This window comes from Gambusia affinis, linkage group LG16, assembly GCF_019740435.1.
Source record: "Gambusia affinis linkage group LG16, SWU_Gaff_1.0, whole genome shotgun sequence".
NCBI classification, from domain to species: Eukaryota; Metazoa; Chordata; class Actinopteri; order Cyprinodontiformes; family Poeciliidae; genus Gambusia; species Gambusia affinis.
The window spans coordinates 15,949,392-15,968,586 of record NC_057883.1 but is presented as its reverse complement, the minus strand read 5'-3'; the positions used below and the strand labels follow the sequence as shown (position 1 = coordinate 15,968,586).

Genomic DNA, 19,195 nt, shown 5'->3' with positions numbered 1-19,195 from the left:
ACAGTCCTTTTACACTATAGACCAGTCAAAATAACATTTCCTAATTTCACATAACCTTTTGTTGTTTCAAAACATTTTTGTTATTTAAGTACTCCTTAAACCTGGACTTCCCATGAGAGGGAGGCCAAACATGACACATGACGCTCCATACCATTTACTGGAATTCATATTTTCTTTATTCAAATTTACATATACTTATTTGTTACATGTAAACTTCTGGTTTTAACTGAAAAAAGAAAAATCAAAAATTTTTTTTGAAATCTGTAATCAAAAAGTAATTTCAAATCTGTAGCGAAAGGCAGATCAGGAAAAAGAAAATGGGGACTGAATACAAATTAATTTCACGTTATAGCCAATTGGAAATCCATAAATTATGTTTCTTCTATTTCACAACTATGCTTTGTATTGATGCATCTCACAGGGTATTAATATATTTGAAACTTTATGTAAAGAAATTAATGAAAGTTGGTTTCTGACTTCTTTTTTTTTTTACTGGAGCACCAATGAAACAGAAATGAGATGATGAAGTGGCTCTTTTAGTTCCCCACCAATGAAATGTATAACGCGAGGTCACCAATACTGGGAAACCAAAAATAATAATTAGCGTTTTGACAACAAAAATAAAGCTCCTGCAGTGACGCCAAACAGAATGGCTTCCATCGCTTTCTCCGTTCTTTTTTTTTCCTTTCGTTTCTGAAAGATGTTTGACAGCCATTCCACTGCAGCTCCAACACAGGTTCCAAGAGCAACTCCAATGCTGGCCAGAACAGTGTTGGCGAACGGTGTAAAACCAGATGTACCTGCAGGAAAAAAACTCCATAAACTAACCAAACAGGATTATTAAAGTTGTAAGGGGAAAACATAAGATATAGTGGGTTTCTTTTTTTTTTTTTTTAAGCAAAGTTTGCAAAGCTGAAGTCAGGTTACAGGAAACATAATAGTGTGATCAGCTTTATTAATGCCAATATAAATTTGAAATGTTCCCCATTTGATGTGAACAGGAAGAAATGTGTATTTGTGCTGCTTCCTTATCTATGGATGTTGGAAAAAAGTGCAATATCAACAAACACATTAAGAGATTAGGGAGTGTTAACTGTATAAAGTTATATGAAATAAATCACTTCTGTTGCTACTACTAATAGAAAAGTAGCTGCTATTTTTAGCAGAACTGTATTTTTATCTTGTTCAAAACGGCCAGCAAAAATCTTAAAACTAGAATCAAGTCAACTAGAGCGTTGACTACAGCATTAGGTACCTGCAGATTGTAGAATCGCCACCAGGCTTCCTGCTGCCACCCCTCCTCCGTTAGAGATGGCAGCAGAAGACATCATGCTTGCAGCGTAGGAACCCGCTGCTATCCCAGCTGAGGTGAAACCGATGGCCCCCAAGGCCACCGGAGCCATGAACACCATACCTATTGCTCCTACTGCATGGAAAACACATATTACTGATGTCAGAATTGGTGTGAGTTCACCAAGAAAATTATTTTATTTGAAGCCAAATGGAGTTGATGCTTTATTTCCGGGAAGCTCTAAATGCAATATGTGTCCTGAGTGACCTTTGGAATGTCCTCATCTCATCAGGATGAGATATAAAAAGATTTTGTCCTTGCACCTGTAATCAGATATTTAAACTTTTTCTTTCTTTTTTTACAAAAAGATGCAGAAACTCAAAATTATCTAACTTTTTTTTCCACAAGGTTGCAAAACCATATATTCCAAATAACATGTGTAGCCCCATTTGTCCTGTTATGGCATGAAGAAACAGATAAACCCGGGCATCTGAAACCTACCTACTCCTCCTGTTTTGACAGCATTTTCTGTTAAAAAAGAAAAAGAAAATAGAAAATGTAACGTGCAGTAAAATAATAATAGATTCATATACAAATTGTATAATAATATGAATTATATAAGGAATCTTTATATAAATTGTATAATTGGTTCTGTTCTCGGGACGACAGAGAAATCTCTGAAGACGATGACGCAAAAAAGGATTTTACATAAGAACAAGAAGATTACCCTGACCATCTTCTTCAGAAAACTCTCAATGAAAATCAGTGCCTTCAGTTAGAGGCTTCTTCAAATTCATAGTAATACAGACATCTACTGCTCACAGCCATCAGCATCTCCAATAACTCCTTAATTAAATGAGTTACAACAACGTTTAATTTCCCTTTAGGATCAACAAAGTATTTTTGAACTGGATTAAATTGAATTTGAAAAGCATAGAAAACAGTAAAGTTCAAATAAAATAAAATGCTATTTGCTACAATTTAATACAATTATTCTGTCACATGAAAATTCCATAAGTCAAAATTAATGCAATAATAATAAATACCTTCAGGTAAATGTTGTAGTGAAGGGCTAGTTTACATCTTGAGCATGTGCTCTACAGCAGGAGTTGTATCTTGAGACACAGAACTGCACATTTATATTGCAATATAAGCTATTACACAATAATCAATTTCTTTTTGTTATCACCATATTGGCTTCACGTAAACAGAGATGTGACAGCTTTTCTGATCGTGCCACACCCACTCCTCTATCTGCAGCTTTTTCAATCAGAAGAGTGCAAAAGGAAGTCTTTCAAATCTTTTTGTCGATATCAGCAGTTCTGATCTGGGTGGACTAAGCCGCGGTTTTGGGCTGAACCTGAACCTGAGTACAGTACAAGTCCTGATCGTCTCACGTCTTCAAAATATTGGGAACCTCTATTAGTAGTCTAAACCGCTTCTGACAAATAAATAAGGTATCTAAATCACTGCAAAGAATAAAGTATATTGTACTCAACACACTTACCAAGACCCATAACTTGCTCTTAAACAGTTTGTTTTCTAGCAGAAAGAGAAACCTGCTCTTGCAACCGACAAATGCTATTTTAGACAGCTGTTCTAATTCTTGTTGCATTCAATGCAACTCGGAATTCTGAAATAAAACAAAAACATGTTAATAGTCGAGGATAAAAAGTCTACATTGATTTTTATTCAATGTAGAACGGTAAACTCTTTATAAAAATATATAAAATGCATTAACAAAGCCACCTTGCATGGACAGCAAATTTCATTTATTTTTCTTTAGATTGTTCCCAATGCTCTCAAATACAATTTAAATATTAGTTATCCTAAAAAACAACAACAAAAAAACAGAGGAGACACGCTCTCCTTCGACAATATTGTAATTAATATATCGCCATTTATTATTATTTCTTTTTTTGTTGACTATTTGGCTGCAAAGGAACTTGCTTCAAACTTTTAACACACATTCAGATTATCTCCAAGCATATGTGTGGTTTTCTGAACAGTAGTAGCTGAGCATACATGGTGTTTACTCATATGTGAGTAAACAGAAAAAAACAAGCCTGCTGTTTTCATATGTAAGCCTGATCACATGGTAGATTGTGCGCATGCGCTGCTCATTGATGGAGTAAATATGGCCACTGGTACCGTCAGCTGGTAGCGCAGCAAAACCCAAAGCTGCCGCTGTTTGCTGCAGAAACCACCGACTGTCAACTGTCCGTCACCCGCTGCAGCTTGTCAGGACAACCGGGGCTCGATGTCTGTGGCCAATGCAAAACACACCGTTCTGGATCCGGTAAGAGGTTTCGTTTATTGTTGATGTTCACAGCCGTTCTTAATGAACTCTCGTAATTTCTCAGCTTAAGCCGCTACCGTTCTCATTTGATTTATCTGTCTCGAGTATGAGGAATGTTTTAGCTCTCAAATATTAAGCAGAAGCCAGACTGTCAGTGTAGACACAGAGGTTTTTACTTTACCTTCCTTTTTAGGTGATCCCGTACACTGGTCCCATACCTGGAGGCCTGCATCCAGGGGAGATCATCATCATCCAGGGTACTGTGCCACCAGAAGCTGACAGGTGATTTTTCCAATCAAACTGAGCAGATAGCACTTATAGAGCTGTCTGTTGTGTTAGAAACATTTAAACTCGGACCTTCTTACTACAGCCATCCCAACTTTCCACACCTACTGGCGATTCTGCATAAATTAGAGTATATTTGAAAACTTGATTTAGTTCAATGAAAAGGGGATTGCAACAAAAGTATGTCAGCCTACTAAAACGTGTGATGACACACTGTGGAGAGGATACACATTCAATACAAGGCTCCTGCTGCATGAATTACTGCATCAGTGCAGCATGGCATGGACACCATCATCCTGTGGCACTGCTGAGAAGTTTAAATGGATGTATGTATATGCCTGAGCGTGTGTCTATAACTTTAACCATGACTTGTGTGTTCGTTCTCTCTGCAGGTTTCAGGTGGACCTGTCAAGCGGCTGCAGCACTAAACCACTCTCAGACGTCGCTCTCCACTTCAGCCCTCGTTTCAGTGACTCCCCGTGTGTGGTCTGCAACTCCCTGCTGCAGGAGGAGTGGGGTAAAGAGGAGACACTCCACCAGCTGCCCTACAAACGCGGAGCCCCCTTCGAGACCATCATTCTAGTAAACAAGAATGGCTTTAAGGTGAAGCAGCCCTTCACCAGCCTGTGTGCTGTGGCTGAAGAACAAAAACTAACTGAATGTCTGGCTTTACCTGTAGGTGGCAGTAAATGGTACTCACCTGCTGGAATACAAACACAGAATTGCTCTGACCAGGGTGGACACGTTTTCTATTTCTGGGAATGTCAGGGTTCACGCTATTGGCTACATCCCAAACTCAGTAATTAACTCCTTTCCAATTTTCTTGTTTTCTTCTTTTTCTTCTGAGTCATTTCTAAACATGTTTTTCTCTTTTAGGCAATATATTCAGAGTCAGGTGATTTGGTGAGTTTGTTCTGTTTTTTAGCGGGTCCATGAAGTTAGAATTTTCTTGGTGTCTTATGATCCAATAAAAACTGCATCACATGTCCTGAATGTTTATGGATCCGTGGTCACGCAAGCTTATTTACCATGCTGTAGACCAGTGGTCCCCAACCTTTTTAGTAGAGCAGACCGGCATGGGAGTGGGGGTTGTGTGTTTTAAGGATTACTCATTCTGCTGCATGTTTGCGCGCAAGACGTAACCGACAGCTTCCGGTTTAGTATTTTCAAAATAAAAGCTCCTCCAGACTCAATACATAGACAGGACATATTTAATTATTTCTTGCGTGGCCCGGTACCAATAGGTCCACGGACCGGTACTGGTTCGCGGCCCGGTGGTTGGGGACCACTGCTGTAGACTATTACAGTTTATTTGGGCAGGTATTCATCACCATACTTTCTTTTAAAACCTAGTCTAAACTCAATGATTGGTTATTTCTATCAACTGATTACAACGTGCGTATTTTTCTTTTTGTTTTGTGTATCAACCGTAGAAGACAGTGTCACGCGGTCAGTCACGTCCTTTACTAAGATGGGAATTTCTGTTGACTCATCGCTCAAAGTTACTCTCAGCAGCTGACTCGGTCACTCTTAATCTAAAACTCTGAGAATACAGGCCCTTAACTTCTTATTTGCGCTACGTGTAAATAGCGGATGCGCTGTGCATCCGGAAAGGATTCACATCACTTTGTATTTTCTTAATTTGTTACATTACAAACTTATTCCTAATTGTAATACATTAAAAATTCTACACACCAAATACCCCATAATGACTTTGTGGAGCTTTTTGCAAAACTATAAAACCAAGAAATCACATTTATTCACAGTCTTTTAAACTTTTTTCCACCTTGTCATTATAGAGCATTTGTATGTAGAATTTTGAGACACAAGGTTAGTACAATTTGGAATAAGACTGTGACATAAAATGAAGCGCTGTGAATACTTTCCATATGCACTGTCATATGCAGCTCAGTCATAGAAGCTCATGTGACAAACTTGGAGAAAAATAATAGCGACAGTTAACATTGTTGTTACAGGGTCTTCCTTACAAAGGCAGTATACTCAAAGGACTGAACCCAGCACAGCACATCACAATAAAAGGACAGGTCAGCATGTATCCTCACAGGTAAACAAATGATTAATAATATGCAAATGTATTCAAATTCTTTGAACTTTTCATTTATCAGATTACAATTATTAATATTCTATGGAATAATACAAATTGTGTGATATAGCTGAATTATTTTAGTCAGAATTTTTTTTTTCTAATATCTGTTACATTCTATAAAAAAGAAATAAACAAATATTTTTACTTGTGTTCCAGTTTCACTGTCAACCTCTGCAACAGCAAGACGGAGAACATTGCTCTCCATCTGAACCCCCGGATGAAGTCAGGCGTGTTCATCAGGAACTCGTACCTGGACGGATCCTGGGGTCAGGAGGAGAGGGAGCTGCCCTTCTTTCCCTTCTCGCCGGGCGAATACTTTGAGGTAGGAGAAATTGGCAACTTTCAAGATTTTAGAGACGTACAAATTAGTTTTTCCAATTTTACCTTAAGAGCAATCATAGATCACATTATATTACAAATTAAAACAGAATCATTCACTACAAAAAAAAAGTGACCCAATTCTGGTCAGTTCATCTTTGAACTTTCACCTCGGTGCATTCTGGATTAGTATTCCTCAACATTTCTTCCCTCTCCAGATGCTTCTGCTCTGTCAGCCCCATCAGTTCAAGCTGGCAGTGAACGGGTCACACTTGTTCGAGTTCAGGCACCGGGTGCAGGACCTGAGCAGCATCGACCAGCTGGAGATTATGGGAGACCTGGAGCTGAATGATGTGAAGTTATGGTGACTCGAAGCCAACGCGTTGTTGGTCAGGGTTCAGTTAGCTTACACTGACCCACATGATGGACGTCAGGTTTGAATTTCAGGTCTAAGCTAATCTAGCACTGTTACTGTGGTTGATGAGGTTCGTCTATGTGGTCCTGATTGGACAGATTCATGGATGACAGAAAACGGGACACACGTATTTAAGCACTTAAGCTTAGCTTATAATTTAAATTATATGCAGGTTTTAAACAGAGAAAATGAATATTAGTTTTTTTGGTGCAATGTGCAATACAGAAAAACAAAACATCTGTATAACTAATCTCATCTTTGCACCATCATTGTGCATGAATGTAGTTTACATTTCATTAATGTATTTTATCAAAAAACAAATTTTCTAATTTAAAAGAGCTCATTCTTTATCCTTTTCAAATAAACCCGTTTAATTTCTGTAGAAATATCAGATGCACTTCATACGACTCATCATGTGAAGACCCAGCCAGTATTAAATCATCTGTGGTCCAGGGTAACTATTTAAAATCTAATATATCTCTAAAGTCAAAAATAGATATCTGTTCTGGATTGTCTGTATTGCCTTCTGTAGTGAAGAAGAGAAATAGGTCTTGTATCCTCCATGTTTTGATAAATAAAAGACAACTGAATGTCTTACTGATATTTTGTATTCTTGGGTTTGAGCTTAAGCTTTAAAAATTACAGCTGCTGCTACACAACGGCACAAGTCTTCAGTTGTGTGCTTTTACTACAAACTGTAAGGCCAAAGGTGAAATGCAGAATCACTGAACTCCACAACTCTCTGCTTTGACTGAAGATTTCTGTACTGCTTACTTTGTTTAGCTTAATACATGTTTACTAACTAATACTAAACTCAAACTAGCAGAAAGGTTGACTTTAAAACACTGCAGATCTAACTGTGTTATTCAGACTTTAACATAAAACCTGCAAACATTGAAGACAGGAAGGACAGAAAAGTGTCAGAGAAGAAGGATGAACACAGTAGAATTTTTACACAAAAATATGTGAAAGCTCTTAAATCCTTTATGCCAATTTTAAAATATAAAATGTTCAATATGAAATTATAGTAGGTTTTTGCATGGGACACTGAAAATCCAGAAACTGGAAGGATGGATGGATACAAGAAATTAGACAGCAGAAGGCAAAGAGGGTCCATAAGGACAAAGAGGAAAAAAAAAATATATATAGAGAGATGGAGGGAAGACACAAGGAGGCAAGGTCACACCATTTTGACAGAGACAGAATAAAGTATGAAAATAATATTTATCATCCAGATCTGGCTATGAAATAGTGAAAGTCCATATTTCTTTGGTTTGGAAGACAGAAGTGATGAAGGATGAAAAACATGGAAGCATTAAAGTGGAACGAAGGTTATAACGTTTAGAAAGCATGCCAGGAAATACAAATCTTTATCCCTTTCTCTTACCCAAACCTGGAAAAAATAACAAATTAGTTTCAAACTTCTCCAGAAAGTAGAACAACCAGAAAGGAGATCCAACAGATGCAACAGGTTGACCACAAGGTGTACACGCAACAAACACCACATTCTCACTGATCCTGCGGTTGGACTCTTGAGATTAAAGGGAACGTCTCTATATTTAACCCTGCTGATACAAACAACACTGTTATCTGCAGTACGTCTGATCAACCACAAAGTGGCAGCAGAGAGCTAATTGTTTTTACCTTCCTCTGGAAACTACTGGAAAAAGATCTTAAAATGAGTGGGCACAAGACGAACTCACCATACACACTCATACTTTCAATTTATATGCACTAGAATCTGGTAAAAAGTTGGTGTTTTATTAATATCCACAGGAAATATAATTTGTAAGAGTTGTAGTAACTATGGTACAGTACAACAGTCTTTGATTTCTTTTACATAGAAAAAGCAGGATGATATGCAACATAATGACATAAACCATCACAATGCTGAGAATAAAGGCAAGAGATCATGGTCAGATCAGCAACAGGCAAGTCGGTTCAATTATATTTAACAAAAATCCGGTCCGATCCAGTGGCAGAAAAGCAGCTTTCTGACCTGAAGTGTTGAATCAGTTCCTTTGTTTTTGCTCGAAATGGCTTACAGACATAGATACCGCTTCGAAAACCAAAGTCCAGTTTGCAGATTATCAAATTAAAGTTGTCTAATCTTCCCTTGAAGTACAAAATAAACCCAACAGTTTATCTCTGAGTTGTCACACACAAGCTGTAACTTTTCTCTCACAGTTCCAGCAGACAGGTTTGGCAACATGATGGCTGAGGAGAACACATTTTTCTTCACTTCAGATAGCTTCAACATAGTTCTAGCAGCTGGAGTCTGTAATTCAAGAGGAAGTCAGCCAATACCAAAGCAGCTCAGGAGAGTTTTAAGTCTTCAGAAGGAGTTGGGTTTATATGTCCCACTGTCAGACAGAGCTGAGCTTCACCAACCCCCTGACCGAGTCCTCGTGGAGCGAGTCTTGGCTGGCCGGGTTGTAGAAACTGGCCTGCACAGTGTGGCTGTGGCCCAGCGGGCTGCCACAGTGAAGCATGCCTGGCGGTGATGGCACTTCCTCTGGCGTGAGATAGTGGTGGAGGGCTGCCTGCTCCTGGAGGGGGTGCGTGTGGTTTAGTGTGTGTCCGTGCATCATCAGCATGTCTGCGGCCTCGTGGCAGCTCAGGCTGGGGGTGGACGTCGGCGGGGTTGGCTGGCCAATGGGCAGCGAAGTGCAAGGCCCGCCCAGCGTGAGGGAGGCCAGGGCGGGCAGAGACGTCCCGTTTTCAGGGGAAGACGTTATGATGACTGGCTCGCTCCTTTGCTGCTGGAGGAGGGGGGTGGCGGCAGCCTGCAAAACGAATTTGGTGCTCTGAATGCACTGGTCTTGATCACACTGAGGATAAACAAAACAGCAACATGCAAGGGAGTGGCGGGGGTGTACAACGCACAAAGACAGACAAGACACCATACAGACGACAGGAGAAATGAAGGAAATTAGAACATGAAGGGGGAGGTGATTGGATAAGAGGGAGAAAGAGAAATAAATGTTAGTAGAGTTAGAAATACAGAGAAGACAAAAGAGAAACCCCAAAGACAGAGCTACTCAATCCCCACTTCATGGCTTATTTATCTGTAATGTATCGGTCTGGGTTAGGACTTCAACTTTGCTATAGAATTAGCTTAAACCCCAACAACCAGTAATCACCAGAGAGTAATCATCAGCTGAACAGCCCTTCATCCCACAGCACTCAAGAGACCTTCTGACGAAAAGAGCAAAGGTCAGGCCTCAACTGCTCACCTTTCTGTCTCAATGTCACTGACCTAAAAAGAACAGATGACACTTGTGACTCCAAAACAATGGAACTCGTTTCTCCCCCACCCCAATAACATCTCTATTAATGGCACTTTATAAGTTTTCACATGTTGTAGTCCTACGTATTGAACTGTATGTGTACATTGTTGTGAAGTAGAAGAAAAGGAATACATGGTTTTCAAAATGTTTTTCCAAATTAAAGCTGAAGTTTTCAGCATTTGAATTCACCTCCATTTACTCTGATGACCCAAAAATAAAATCCAGAGCAAGTTTCAGAACTTATCTACGTAGTAAAAAGCCTAAGGCACGCAGGAGGTCAAGGATAAAGCTGTGGAGAAGTTTTTAAAACATCCCAATCTCTGAATCTCTCAGAGCATTATTCAATCATCAGACAGAGCATGGCATCCTAAAATAAACTTAGAGGCTTGACAAGAAGAGCTTTAAGAAACAGAAACTGATTTCTTTTGCCTATATACAAAATCTCTACTCTATGTGTGGAAGAAAATAAACACTGTTGCAGGAAATGACATGTTAGATGCTGCAAAAGATTTAGCTCTGCAGGGAAGCTTCTGAAAAAGTACCCAGAACCACAATGGAGTGGTTTAGATCAAAGCATGTTCATAGTTCTAGTTAAAGTACAGACAGAATAGACAACAATTTCAGCTCCAATGTGCAAATTGATTAAAATATTCCCCCAAAGTACCTTTAGCTATTATCTTAACTATAGGTTAGTGTTTATTTTCAACAGCGAGTTGAAAATACATTGACCTCAGAGAATTTGGATTTTTATTTGTTAAAAAATTGACACAGCCATGTACATTTGTTCATTTACTACACAATTCTTCACACATAACATTCAAACAAAATCGAGGCAAGTTTGTGGTTTTTAATGTTATGAAAAGGGCCGCATCCTTTGTGCAATACAGAAACCTCAGTCTGCTGTGTTCGAAAGTCAAACATCACTAAATTTTACTTTCCTTAAAAACAATATTAACCAAGCGCCTCAGCACTTTCCCTTAGAAGGAATCGACAGAACAAGAAGGGACAAGACTGCTCAGACCAGCCTTGAACTGCAGGTGATCCAGAGAAAATGTGTTTTGGTTTGCCGACATGCAGCCATGATGACACAACAAACCTTTATATTTAAGAACTTTAGCTTTTATTTATGATTCTACTCTGAATCCCAACTTCACCCAATTTCACCAGTTACCCTTGGAAAACGGCTCAGTGAGACTGCAGCACGGAATTCATTTCTCAGTATTTATTCTTTTTGCTTCGTCATAGATCGTTCTGATGTATCCGATCGCTTCAGAGTCGTGTATTGAGATCCAAGATATTCATTTGGAAAAAAAAATCACTTAAAAACTGCATTACGAAGGTTTCTGGTGAAGATGTATTTATTTCTTTTTAAATCCATTGTATATTAAAGATCTCCACTAATATAATTTAATATTAGTAGCAAGCGTAGTATATTCTGCAGTGATATGTTGGCATTTTAAAACCTCTGGGATGTGTTGGCATTTCTTTTACTTCAACTCATCTTATACAGTAAGCTTGATCAGATTCATACATCTTAAAATCTATAAAAGAATTTCAAGCTAAACCTTGTATATTAATTCTCTTGAGAGCGTTTGAGTAAGGCAACATACTCAGCAATAAAATCCCTTTGACATGTTTATTTGTTGCTGTGTCTTATGGGCCTTGTAGTTCTATCACAGCTGTATTATCTAGAAGTTTTGATGAATTAATACCACTAATAAATTCCTCTGAGAATAAAAAAAATGGCAAAAAATGTGACGCAACAAGTCCGATGTTCACACTTCAGAGTTATTACAAGGTTTTTGCAGGAAACTTGGAGTTAAATCTTTAAAGAGAAGTTTGAAATCAAACCAATTTAAACTTAAATAACTGAACTAATAATACATATTTAGCTTGCCAAGGCAAGTAAATATTTTTAAACCTAAATTTGTGTGCTTTGGCAAGTCAGCTTTAGACCAAAGCGATCAAACTTCAGCACAACAAAGTTACTGGTGCGCATTTTAACAGAATACTGAACTAGATACTAGATATAAATAAGCCCATCTTGGCTGAAGGAGGCAGTGGTGAATAATGTAAGAAGACTATGTTGATTTCAACTGCCTAAACATTCAATAAATCTGTTTTAGCAGCAGCGCAGAAAGCTGCATTTCTGGGGATGAAATTTGTTTCCTTCATTCTCACAGCAGGACATCCACATACTTCTGCCAGAACTACAAACCATGGAATTTGTTTTTTTTAATTAGTCATTCTTCCTTACAAAAGTACAAATTCAATATTACTACTGTAATTTAAGACCCATTACCAATAACTTGCCTCCATTTAATTAGAATTACAAAATGTAATATTTTTACAAGATCTTACAGAAACCCTGTGATACAATATGTTTGTTCCCCATTTATTTACTCACTTATTAGTTTGTAGTTAATCAATTTAAAAAGGTCTTAATATGAGACAAACCTCACAAATCAGGGATGTTTATTTCTAATTAAGGTTTTCTAAATGGAAGATAAACACTTTATAGAGCCCAGCCTGAGCAAGAAACTAGAATTAAAACCTGTCCCTGACATTTTTCCACTAGAGATCTGAGCTGTTATTATGACAAAGAAAAAGTCCTGCAACGGAAGGAAGGAAATTGGGTGGTAAAACTGAAAATACCATCGGTTTAACAGTCTCTCATGGTGAAATGATCAACACGGAAATAGTGGTTGACCACATTGGTCTCAGTGTCAGAGGAAAAGGAAGGAAGACGGGTGAACACTGCATTATGACATAAACAACAAGTTTTGTCCTTTCTACTCAGAGCTTGTAGATGTTTAGATTCTATCTAATTAAAGACTGGAGTCAATGTTCAGATGGCGACACAAAGAAGTGCTTAGGCCTCTCCTCAACTGAGGCGAATCCAGAATGGAGGGGTTTGTTATCAAGGTGTGACGTGCCTTCATATTATCCATCGTTACCATAGCAACAGCTTAAAAGGCCCCTCTCTGCATGGCAGGCTGTCAGGCTTCTGAGCAGCTTCGCGGACAAAAAACATCACAAGGAAGCGGAGCTTTCATTGCCAGACAAATGGAAACATCTAGATGTGTTTTGAAACTCCACTAAAAATGGCAAACCCAACATGTGGCAAAACAGGGGAGCATATGTGCTTTGTTTACTTGGCTCCAAACACATCTTAATGTTACATAATAGAAGTGGACAATTGTCTGGATGACTGGTAGGAACTTTTGTAATGCGATGCAAGGTTTACAGGCCAGCTCTAGCAGACAGATGGCCGTTATTTCTGGATGCGTTAACGTAGGGGAATGCACCTTCGGCTTTCCTCCCAACACACACATCCGACGTTAAGACAGCTCACACTCATGTAAAAGCAAGTATGATGAGGTCAAGATTGGTGAGAACAAAGAGGACGACTGTGGTGCACAGTGGAAGAAGTGAAAAGGCGAGATTGCAATGTGTGAGGTAAACACCAGTTGCCTCCATTCAGAGTGACACAGAGGTCGCCTGAACAACACCAACTACATTCTCCCAAGCTGACGCTACTTTAAAGAAAAGGGTTGTTGACTTTTGGAGCACAATGGACCGACTCATTGTCCAGCTCATGTCGCTCTGCAACGTGGAGATTTTCAGCGTGGTGGCAGGGGGAAAAAAACAAACAAACAAACAAAAAAAAAAAACACTCAGCACTGCTTCTGTTGACCTAATTTACAAGCAACACTGAGCGTCTCCTACTCAGCTGAAATTACTGCTGACTTGCTCGCTGGAATCCAGAGCAAAACCATCAATTTAAATCTAGAGAGAAACACCAACTAGATTAACTTTCTCTGATGTGAGCAATACAGATGAGTGGAGTTCATTGTGTGGTGGGTTATTTAAAGAAATAAACCACATGTGGATAAATAGCTTAAATTATCTTGGGCTGTTTCGTAAAAATATGCGCAACATCTTCAAATTTAAGCACATCTTTTCCTGTTTTCAGTCAGTTACGGTCACCAAAACTATTTGTATTTGCTATATGCCAGAAAAATAAGGTAACTTATTACTTGCACACTAAAATTAACCCACCTTTACACAACTTGGAAAAAAACAGAAGATGTTCTCATAGGTTTGTAAGCCACTGATAAAATAATCCACATTATTTGAGTTTATCAGAGGCACGCCTACATTTTTAAGGGATATTTTTAACTCAAACACACTCCTTTCTTGTGATACCAACTAAATACAAGAAAACTAAAGAAATCAGCTAAAACACCAGGACCAAAAGTCATGGCTCCAAACGTGTGGTTCATCAATAAATTAAACAATTTATTATCTTATATTTTATATATATATATTTATATATATATAAATTTTTTTTTCAGTCTATGAACAATACACAAGTCTGCGTGTGTACCCCTAGAAGTGTTTTCTTATTTTAGCGTATTTAGAGTTCTCCAAAACCAGTAATACCTTTATGAAATGTTGTCATGTACCCTCCACAAACCTCGGTGTGTTGCGTTTGGATTTGTGTCATACATCACTGCATAAAATACAATAAAAAAATATCTGAAGTATGGGCATATTTGTATTTTATACTTTGTAAAACAACTTTTCACAGCAATTACAGATGCAAGGTCTAAGCAATTCTAATACGTATATGCTTTGATCTAAACCAAAATCAACAAACCAGAGAGGCAATTTTGCCTTTGGTTCAACTAAACATTATGTGCTCAGAAGGCATCTGAAAAAATAGCTTAGTTTTATTCATACCCACGATATGAAGATTTAGATTTTTCAAGTAAAGAACAATTATATTCTTGTTTTTAGTTTTTAAACATTTTTCTTCAAAAGAATATTCAATCTTTTTAAAAAAATTACTTTATAAAAAATAAAGATTCCTTACACCAATTAGTCATTTTTTTGTGGAAATGTTGAACATATAGCTTGAAAACACCTTAGAAAAACTGCTAAAGTTAGGATTTATTTTTAACCATCTTCACATTTTAAAACTCAATTCTTTGACCAGAGTTACCAAGAGAGATGGGACTAAAGCATCATATGCAGTTTGCAGTTCTTTCCAACAGAGACTAGAAAAGATTTGTCCAATTGAAGGAGTGAGATGGCAAGGGGACCCATTTTCACCTCTGCTCCATTTCTGACAAAACTTTGCAGTTTCAGCTGAGCACAACTGTATAAGCATCCACATTAACTGGTGAAACTCAAATCTGAATTTTTCACTTTTATTAAATCTCCCTGAGGAAACAAGAGGGGTCTCAGGTCTGTGTCTTACCATGTGGCTTTGCTGGGACTGGGTGGCACCATACATGGTGATGCCGTTGGTCGGAGGTGCCATCTGTGGTGCGTCTGCTTCAATGAAGCCTCGTCTGTCAATGAGACTGCAGAGAAATGCAAGAATAGATGAGCTAAAAGTCTTCATTCACAAACGTAACACAGCAAACAGCATAACAAAGCAACAGGATTCCAAGATTACCTTTATTAAAACCATGATAATCTAACAAGATATTAAAGTTAGATAAACTGTCATAATTCCTTCAAGGTGGAGAGAATTATGACAGGTGGAATGACCCTTTACGTGCCCACACTGTAAATACTTTGATGCACAAACTCTATTATTCAAGTCTTGACCAAGAGAGAGGCTGAGCGAGCGCAGACCCCCATATTTCCACCAACAGAGATCCATAAAACCAGAACTTGGTGATAAATCACTGCAGTCCTGCAGTGGGGCAGTGGAGTGAATCATTGTTTCTGTCCCATCGTTAATGCTGCAGAGCCCTGACGCGGCTGCTTAGACAACAACCTGCTGAACTCTGGCATGCACATGCACACGTGAGTGCTAATGGACTACATACAGTAATAAGGAGGCCATTTATCAACCAGACAGAGGTTGATCCGATAGAGAGTAATATCTAGCAGACAAGCATGCAGCTAGAGAGGTGTTAAACAGCATAAACGGGATAATCATTTCACAAAAGGAAGTCTGGACAGACAGTTCCAGTGGGGCCGAGTTGGCTGCAGGGAAAGATGTGTTTCTCACAATCAGAAATCAACTGAAAGGAGAACGCAGCAGCAGCCTGAGTTCCATTAAGACACACATTTAAAGGCACCATTCAAGGTCTCAGCAGAGAATGCTACACAACAATCTACGCATGAGAATGTGAGAGGCGGTACTGCTTGCTTGGACTTTAGACAAGAGGAGATGTTCTCATAATACTGTTGGATCCAGCTGCACGATGCCTGTGGCCACAAACACAGACACAGATGCCCAGATGGCAGCCACCTGTGCACTGAGGACTCTCCTCACCACCCACAGGAATCATTACTGGAGATTTATTGCTTGAGACGGCCAGAGCACAGTGCACCCAAATGGCTTATTAGGAAAGTCCCTAAAAGCTTCAACAGAACTTTTCTTAGTTTGCATTATGGTGTGGGCATGGATACATTTATATGCCAAGCGTATTACAGAACTACAAAATCCTGGGCGTTTTTAGTAATTTTAGAACACCTTCAGCTTTTTAAGGATTCAGATTTTTGTCACAACCAGTAATCACCACTGTGGTACATTACCTTTTATATCCCTGTGTAAGGTGCTGGACTGTTTAGCATCCAATTCTACTCACTTCCTTTTCCTCACTGGATTAATAACTATAAATCTTTACCCATATGAACTCAAATTCATGCAAGAGACCTTGCTATCTCTACTTTTGCAGTGGTTGAACACCACAGGATGCACTGACAGAGTTCACAGATACAAAATCAAGTGTGTCACTCCTCTGCAACTTTACGTTGTGCTTTTTCTTTTTGTTTTTATATATCTCAGTTTCGGACATCAAAACGAATACAAGGTTATAGAGAACTGAAAAGAAAAGGTTGTAAACATTATTGCCTATGCTCTTTAGGAACATAAAAATGTAGTGAATTAAAATTAGAAAAAAAAAATTTTTTTTTTTTTTTTTTTTTTTACATTTTTCGAGTCTCATTTCTTAAAAAAATGGAACAGCAGCCAGAAAAGACACTCAGGAACAAGTATCTCTTCGGTTAGTGCTCAATAATCAGGGAAAGGCCACCAAGAACCACATCTACAAGAAAATGTGGACGGCTGTTCAAACTACTGAAGCAATGAGGATATGAGCAATGCTTAAAGTCACATGGAGAGGAAAACAGCTGTGACAGCTGGCTCGTAAATGACCAGAAAAAGGATGAAATCTAACAAGTCTAAAAAACTTTGATCTTGGATGTGGTTAGAATAGGCCTGAAATTGTTTACACTCTTCCTGTGTCGTCTTTGCTAAGTTTAGAAAAAGGCTGCCTGGAGGCTCATTTCAAAGAAGTTCCTCACATCAAACAGAGTCTTAATGGACCGTTTCAAAGTTGGCCTCTGAAGAAAACTAAAAATTACAATGAGGGGAAAAAATGAGTTAATTATTTCAGTAAAAAGAGGAAACAAATATCTAAAATAACAGGCAAGGATCTCAAAATCCAGGACATATCTTGAGTGGGACCTTTAAATGTCACTTTCACAGTGGGGTTGCAAAATAGATTGGCTCTGTTTATATGATGGGTGACAACCATGTATATGCTGAACAACTTATAATGTGGGCATCTGGAAACTTGCAGACAAGATCATAAAAAACACATCAACACACTCGTCATACCTTGGTGGCAGGGGTCCACAAAGCGCCACACAGCAGTTGGTGAATATATTGCCGGAGCTGTAAGGGTTGTAGTTGTCCTTCCCTCTTTTAGAAGACCACGACCCTTTTATCTGGAAGATATGGCACATCTTAAACAAGCAGGTATTTAGAGTCATGTCCAAACAGAACATGTGATGCAGTGTTGTATGTGCCACCGACACTGCCAGTGATGGTGGCACATACAGAGTTCAAGTAAGTGTCCTTGACATTATTAACAACATGCAATGGACTGCACCAAGCTGCGATAACATTTTCGCTGCTCTGAGTTGAAAAGAATCCAGAGCTCAAGCTGTGTGCACATGTTAGGAGTGAGCATCAACAAACTATATTCCTCGTGGAGCCTATCCTACGGCAAGGTTAACCATGTCAAGTAAATAAACACAAACTAAGGATACCTTTTGAGAAGGACTTTTGCATAAAACATGAGTTTTTACACTTTAAATAACTGGTTCCCAAACCTTTCAGACTCTGGCACCTACAATAGCAGTGGAACCCTGTTGTAACCAGGGTTTACACCAGAAACATCATCAATTATTAATATATTCTATTTATTCTTTTGGGAGCGCTCATTTATTTTAATCTGTTATAACAGATCTGGGTACACCCGGCCGTTTAAAGGTTTTCAATCTACCCGCATTAATATAAAAAAATTTAAAAAACATAATTCTGAACACAATTCCAAATATCCTACTTTGATGTAGAAAAAAAGCTTTATTTTGAGTCCTGTTTAAAAGGTAGTGCTACCAAATACTAGAGATTGTATGGAATAAATATAAAAATTCACTAAAATATATCCTGTTATTTGTGCATATAGCAAAAAGAAATAATGTTGGTAAACAGGAAAGGTTTAGTCAGATTTAATGTCAGACAGTGGGTATAAAGATCTCCACTCCAATTTTATTTCTATTTAATAGTACTTAATTAATCCAAAAACATAAACCTAAAGAGCAAAACATGTTGATTTGTGATTGATCACAAATAGCCTTGAATAAATACTTTTGTAAAATTCATTCAATGTACATACTCACATCTTCATTTGTGGTCTGATTGGAGCTGATCAGGTAGGTATGGAAGCCTGAGAGGCCCACTATGGACCAGACAGAGAAAAAACACACCACCACCTCCAGCACAGTGACACCATCAAGGTTAAGGAATCATTTTCAACAACACGACGGACAACAATGTTAAAAGCTCATAGACTGGTACATAACAGACCCATCTGGAGCCAAGATGGACTATAAAAATGCAGCTGTAGCAGAGAGTATAATGACCTACAGCCTGAGGGCCGTCCACTTGCCAACACTTCCCAGTTAGCAGTTCATTTGGCTCTAGCTGTAGAGCGCAACACATTTCATGTGCTCATTTGAAAGCCCACAATACATAAACACTTGGAGAAAATCATTTCACATTATCAGAACTCAATGACAAAGACCCCTTAGGACATGTACTATATCATAGGATAGTCTCTGTAAGACTGTATTTTATTCTAAAAAGACACAAAGA

At 38.4% G+C, this 19,195-nt stretch overlaps 3 protein-coding genes across 6 annotated transcripts in view; 1 reads left to right on the top strand and 2 right to left on the bottom strand.

The window, feature by feature from the left end:
• Nucleotides 1-148: 148 nt before the first annotated feature.
• LOC122845668 (interferon alpha-inducible protein 27-like protein 2A) lies at nucleotides 149-2,894 on the bottom strand. The gene is made up of 4 exons (XM_044141998.1): nucleotides 2,799-2,894; nucleotides 1,793-1,819; nucleotides 1,256-1,426; nucleotides 149-800 (listed from the first exon to the last, which is right to left on the bottom strand). Exons 1-4 carry the CDS (start codon nucleotides 2,806-2,808, stop codon nucleotides 601-603), a joined length of 408 nt encoding a protein of 135 aa, XP_043997933.1. The 5' UTR covers nucleotides 2,809-2,894; the 3' UTR covers nucleotides 149-600.
• A 163-nt stretch (nucleotides 2,895-3,057) lies between these two features.
• LOC122845667 (galectin-8-like) lies at nucleotides 3,058-7,318 on the top strand. 2 transcript variants are annotated; one of them, XM_044141995.1, is made up of 8 exons: nucleotides 3,058-3,590; nucleotides 3,784-3,872; nucleotides 4,268-4,478; nucleotides 4,555-4,674; nucleotides 4,752-4,778; nucleotides 5,852-5,940; nucleotides 6,139-6,304; nucleotides 6,519-7,318. In XM_044141995.1, the coding sequence occupies exons 1-8, from the start codon at nucleotides 3,552-3,554 to the stop codon at nucleotides 6,666-6,668; spliced, it is 891 nt and encodes a 296-aa protein (XP_043997930.1). In that variant the 5' UTR covers nucleotides 3,058-3,551; the 3' UTR covers nucleotides 6,669-7,318. The 2 variants fall into 2 exon arrangements, with proteins under 2 accessions (XP_043997930.1, XP_043997931.1); XM_044141996.1 differs by lacking the exons at nucleotides 4,555-4,674; nucleotides 4,752-4,778.
• A 1,137-nt stretch (nucleotides 7,319-8,455) lies between these two features.
• Nucleotides 8,456-19,195, bottom strand: part of LOC122845666 (palmitoyltransferase ZDHHC14-like) — a 45,188-nt gene continuing 34,448 nt past the window's right edge. The window contains exons 7-11 of one of the 3 annotated variants that reach the window (XM_044141994.1): nucleotides 18,721-18,823; nucleotides 17,654-17,763; nucleotides 15,272-15,377; nucleotides 9,952-9,974; nucleotides 8,456-9,501 (exon numbers count right to left, since the gene is read on the bottom strand). In XM_044141994.1, the coding sequence (XP_043997929.1) occupies nucleotides 9,450-9,501; nucleotides 9,952-9,974; nucleotides 15,272-15,377; nucleotides 17,654-17,763; nucleotides 18,721-18,823 (394 nt within the window). In that variant the 3' untranslated portion in view covers nucleotides 8,456-9,449. Of the gene's footprint in view, nucleotides 9,547-9,951; nucleotides 9,975-15,271; nucleotides 15,378-17,653; nucleotides 17,764-18,720; nucleotides 18,824-19,195 lie in introns of all 3 variants that reach the window. The other 2 variants (XM_044141992.1, XM_044141993.1) reach the window with 2 other exon arrangements.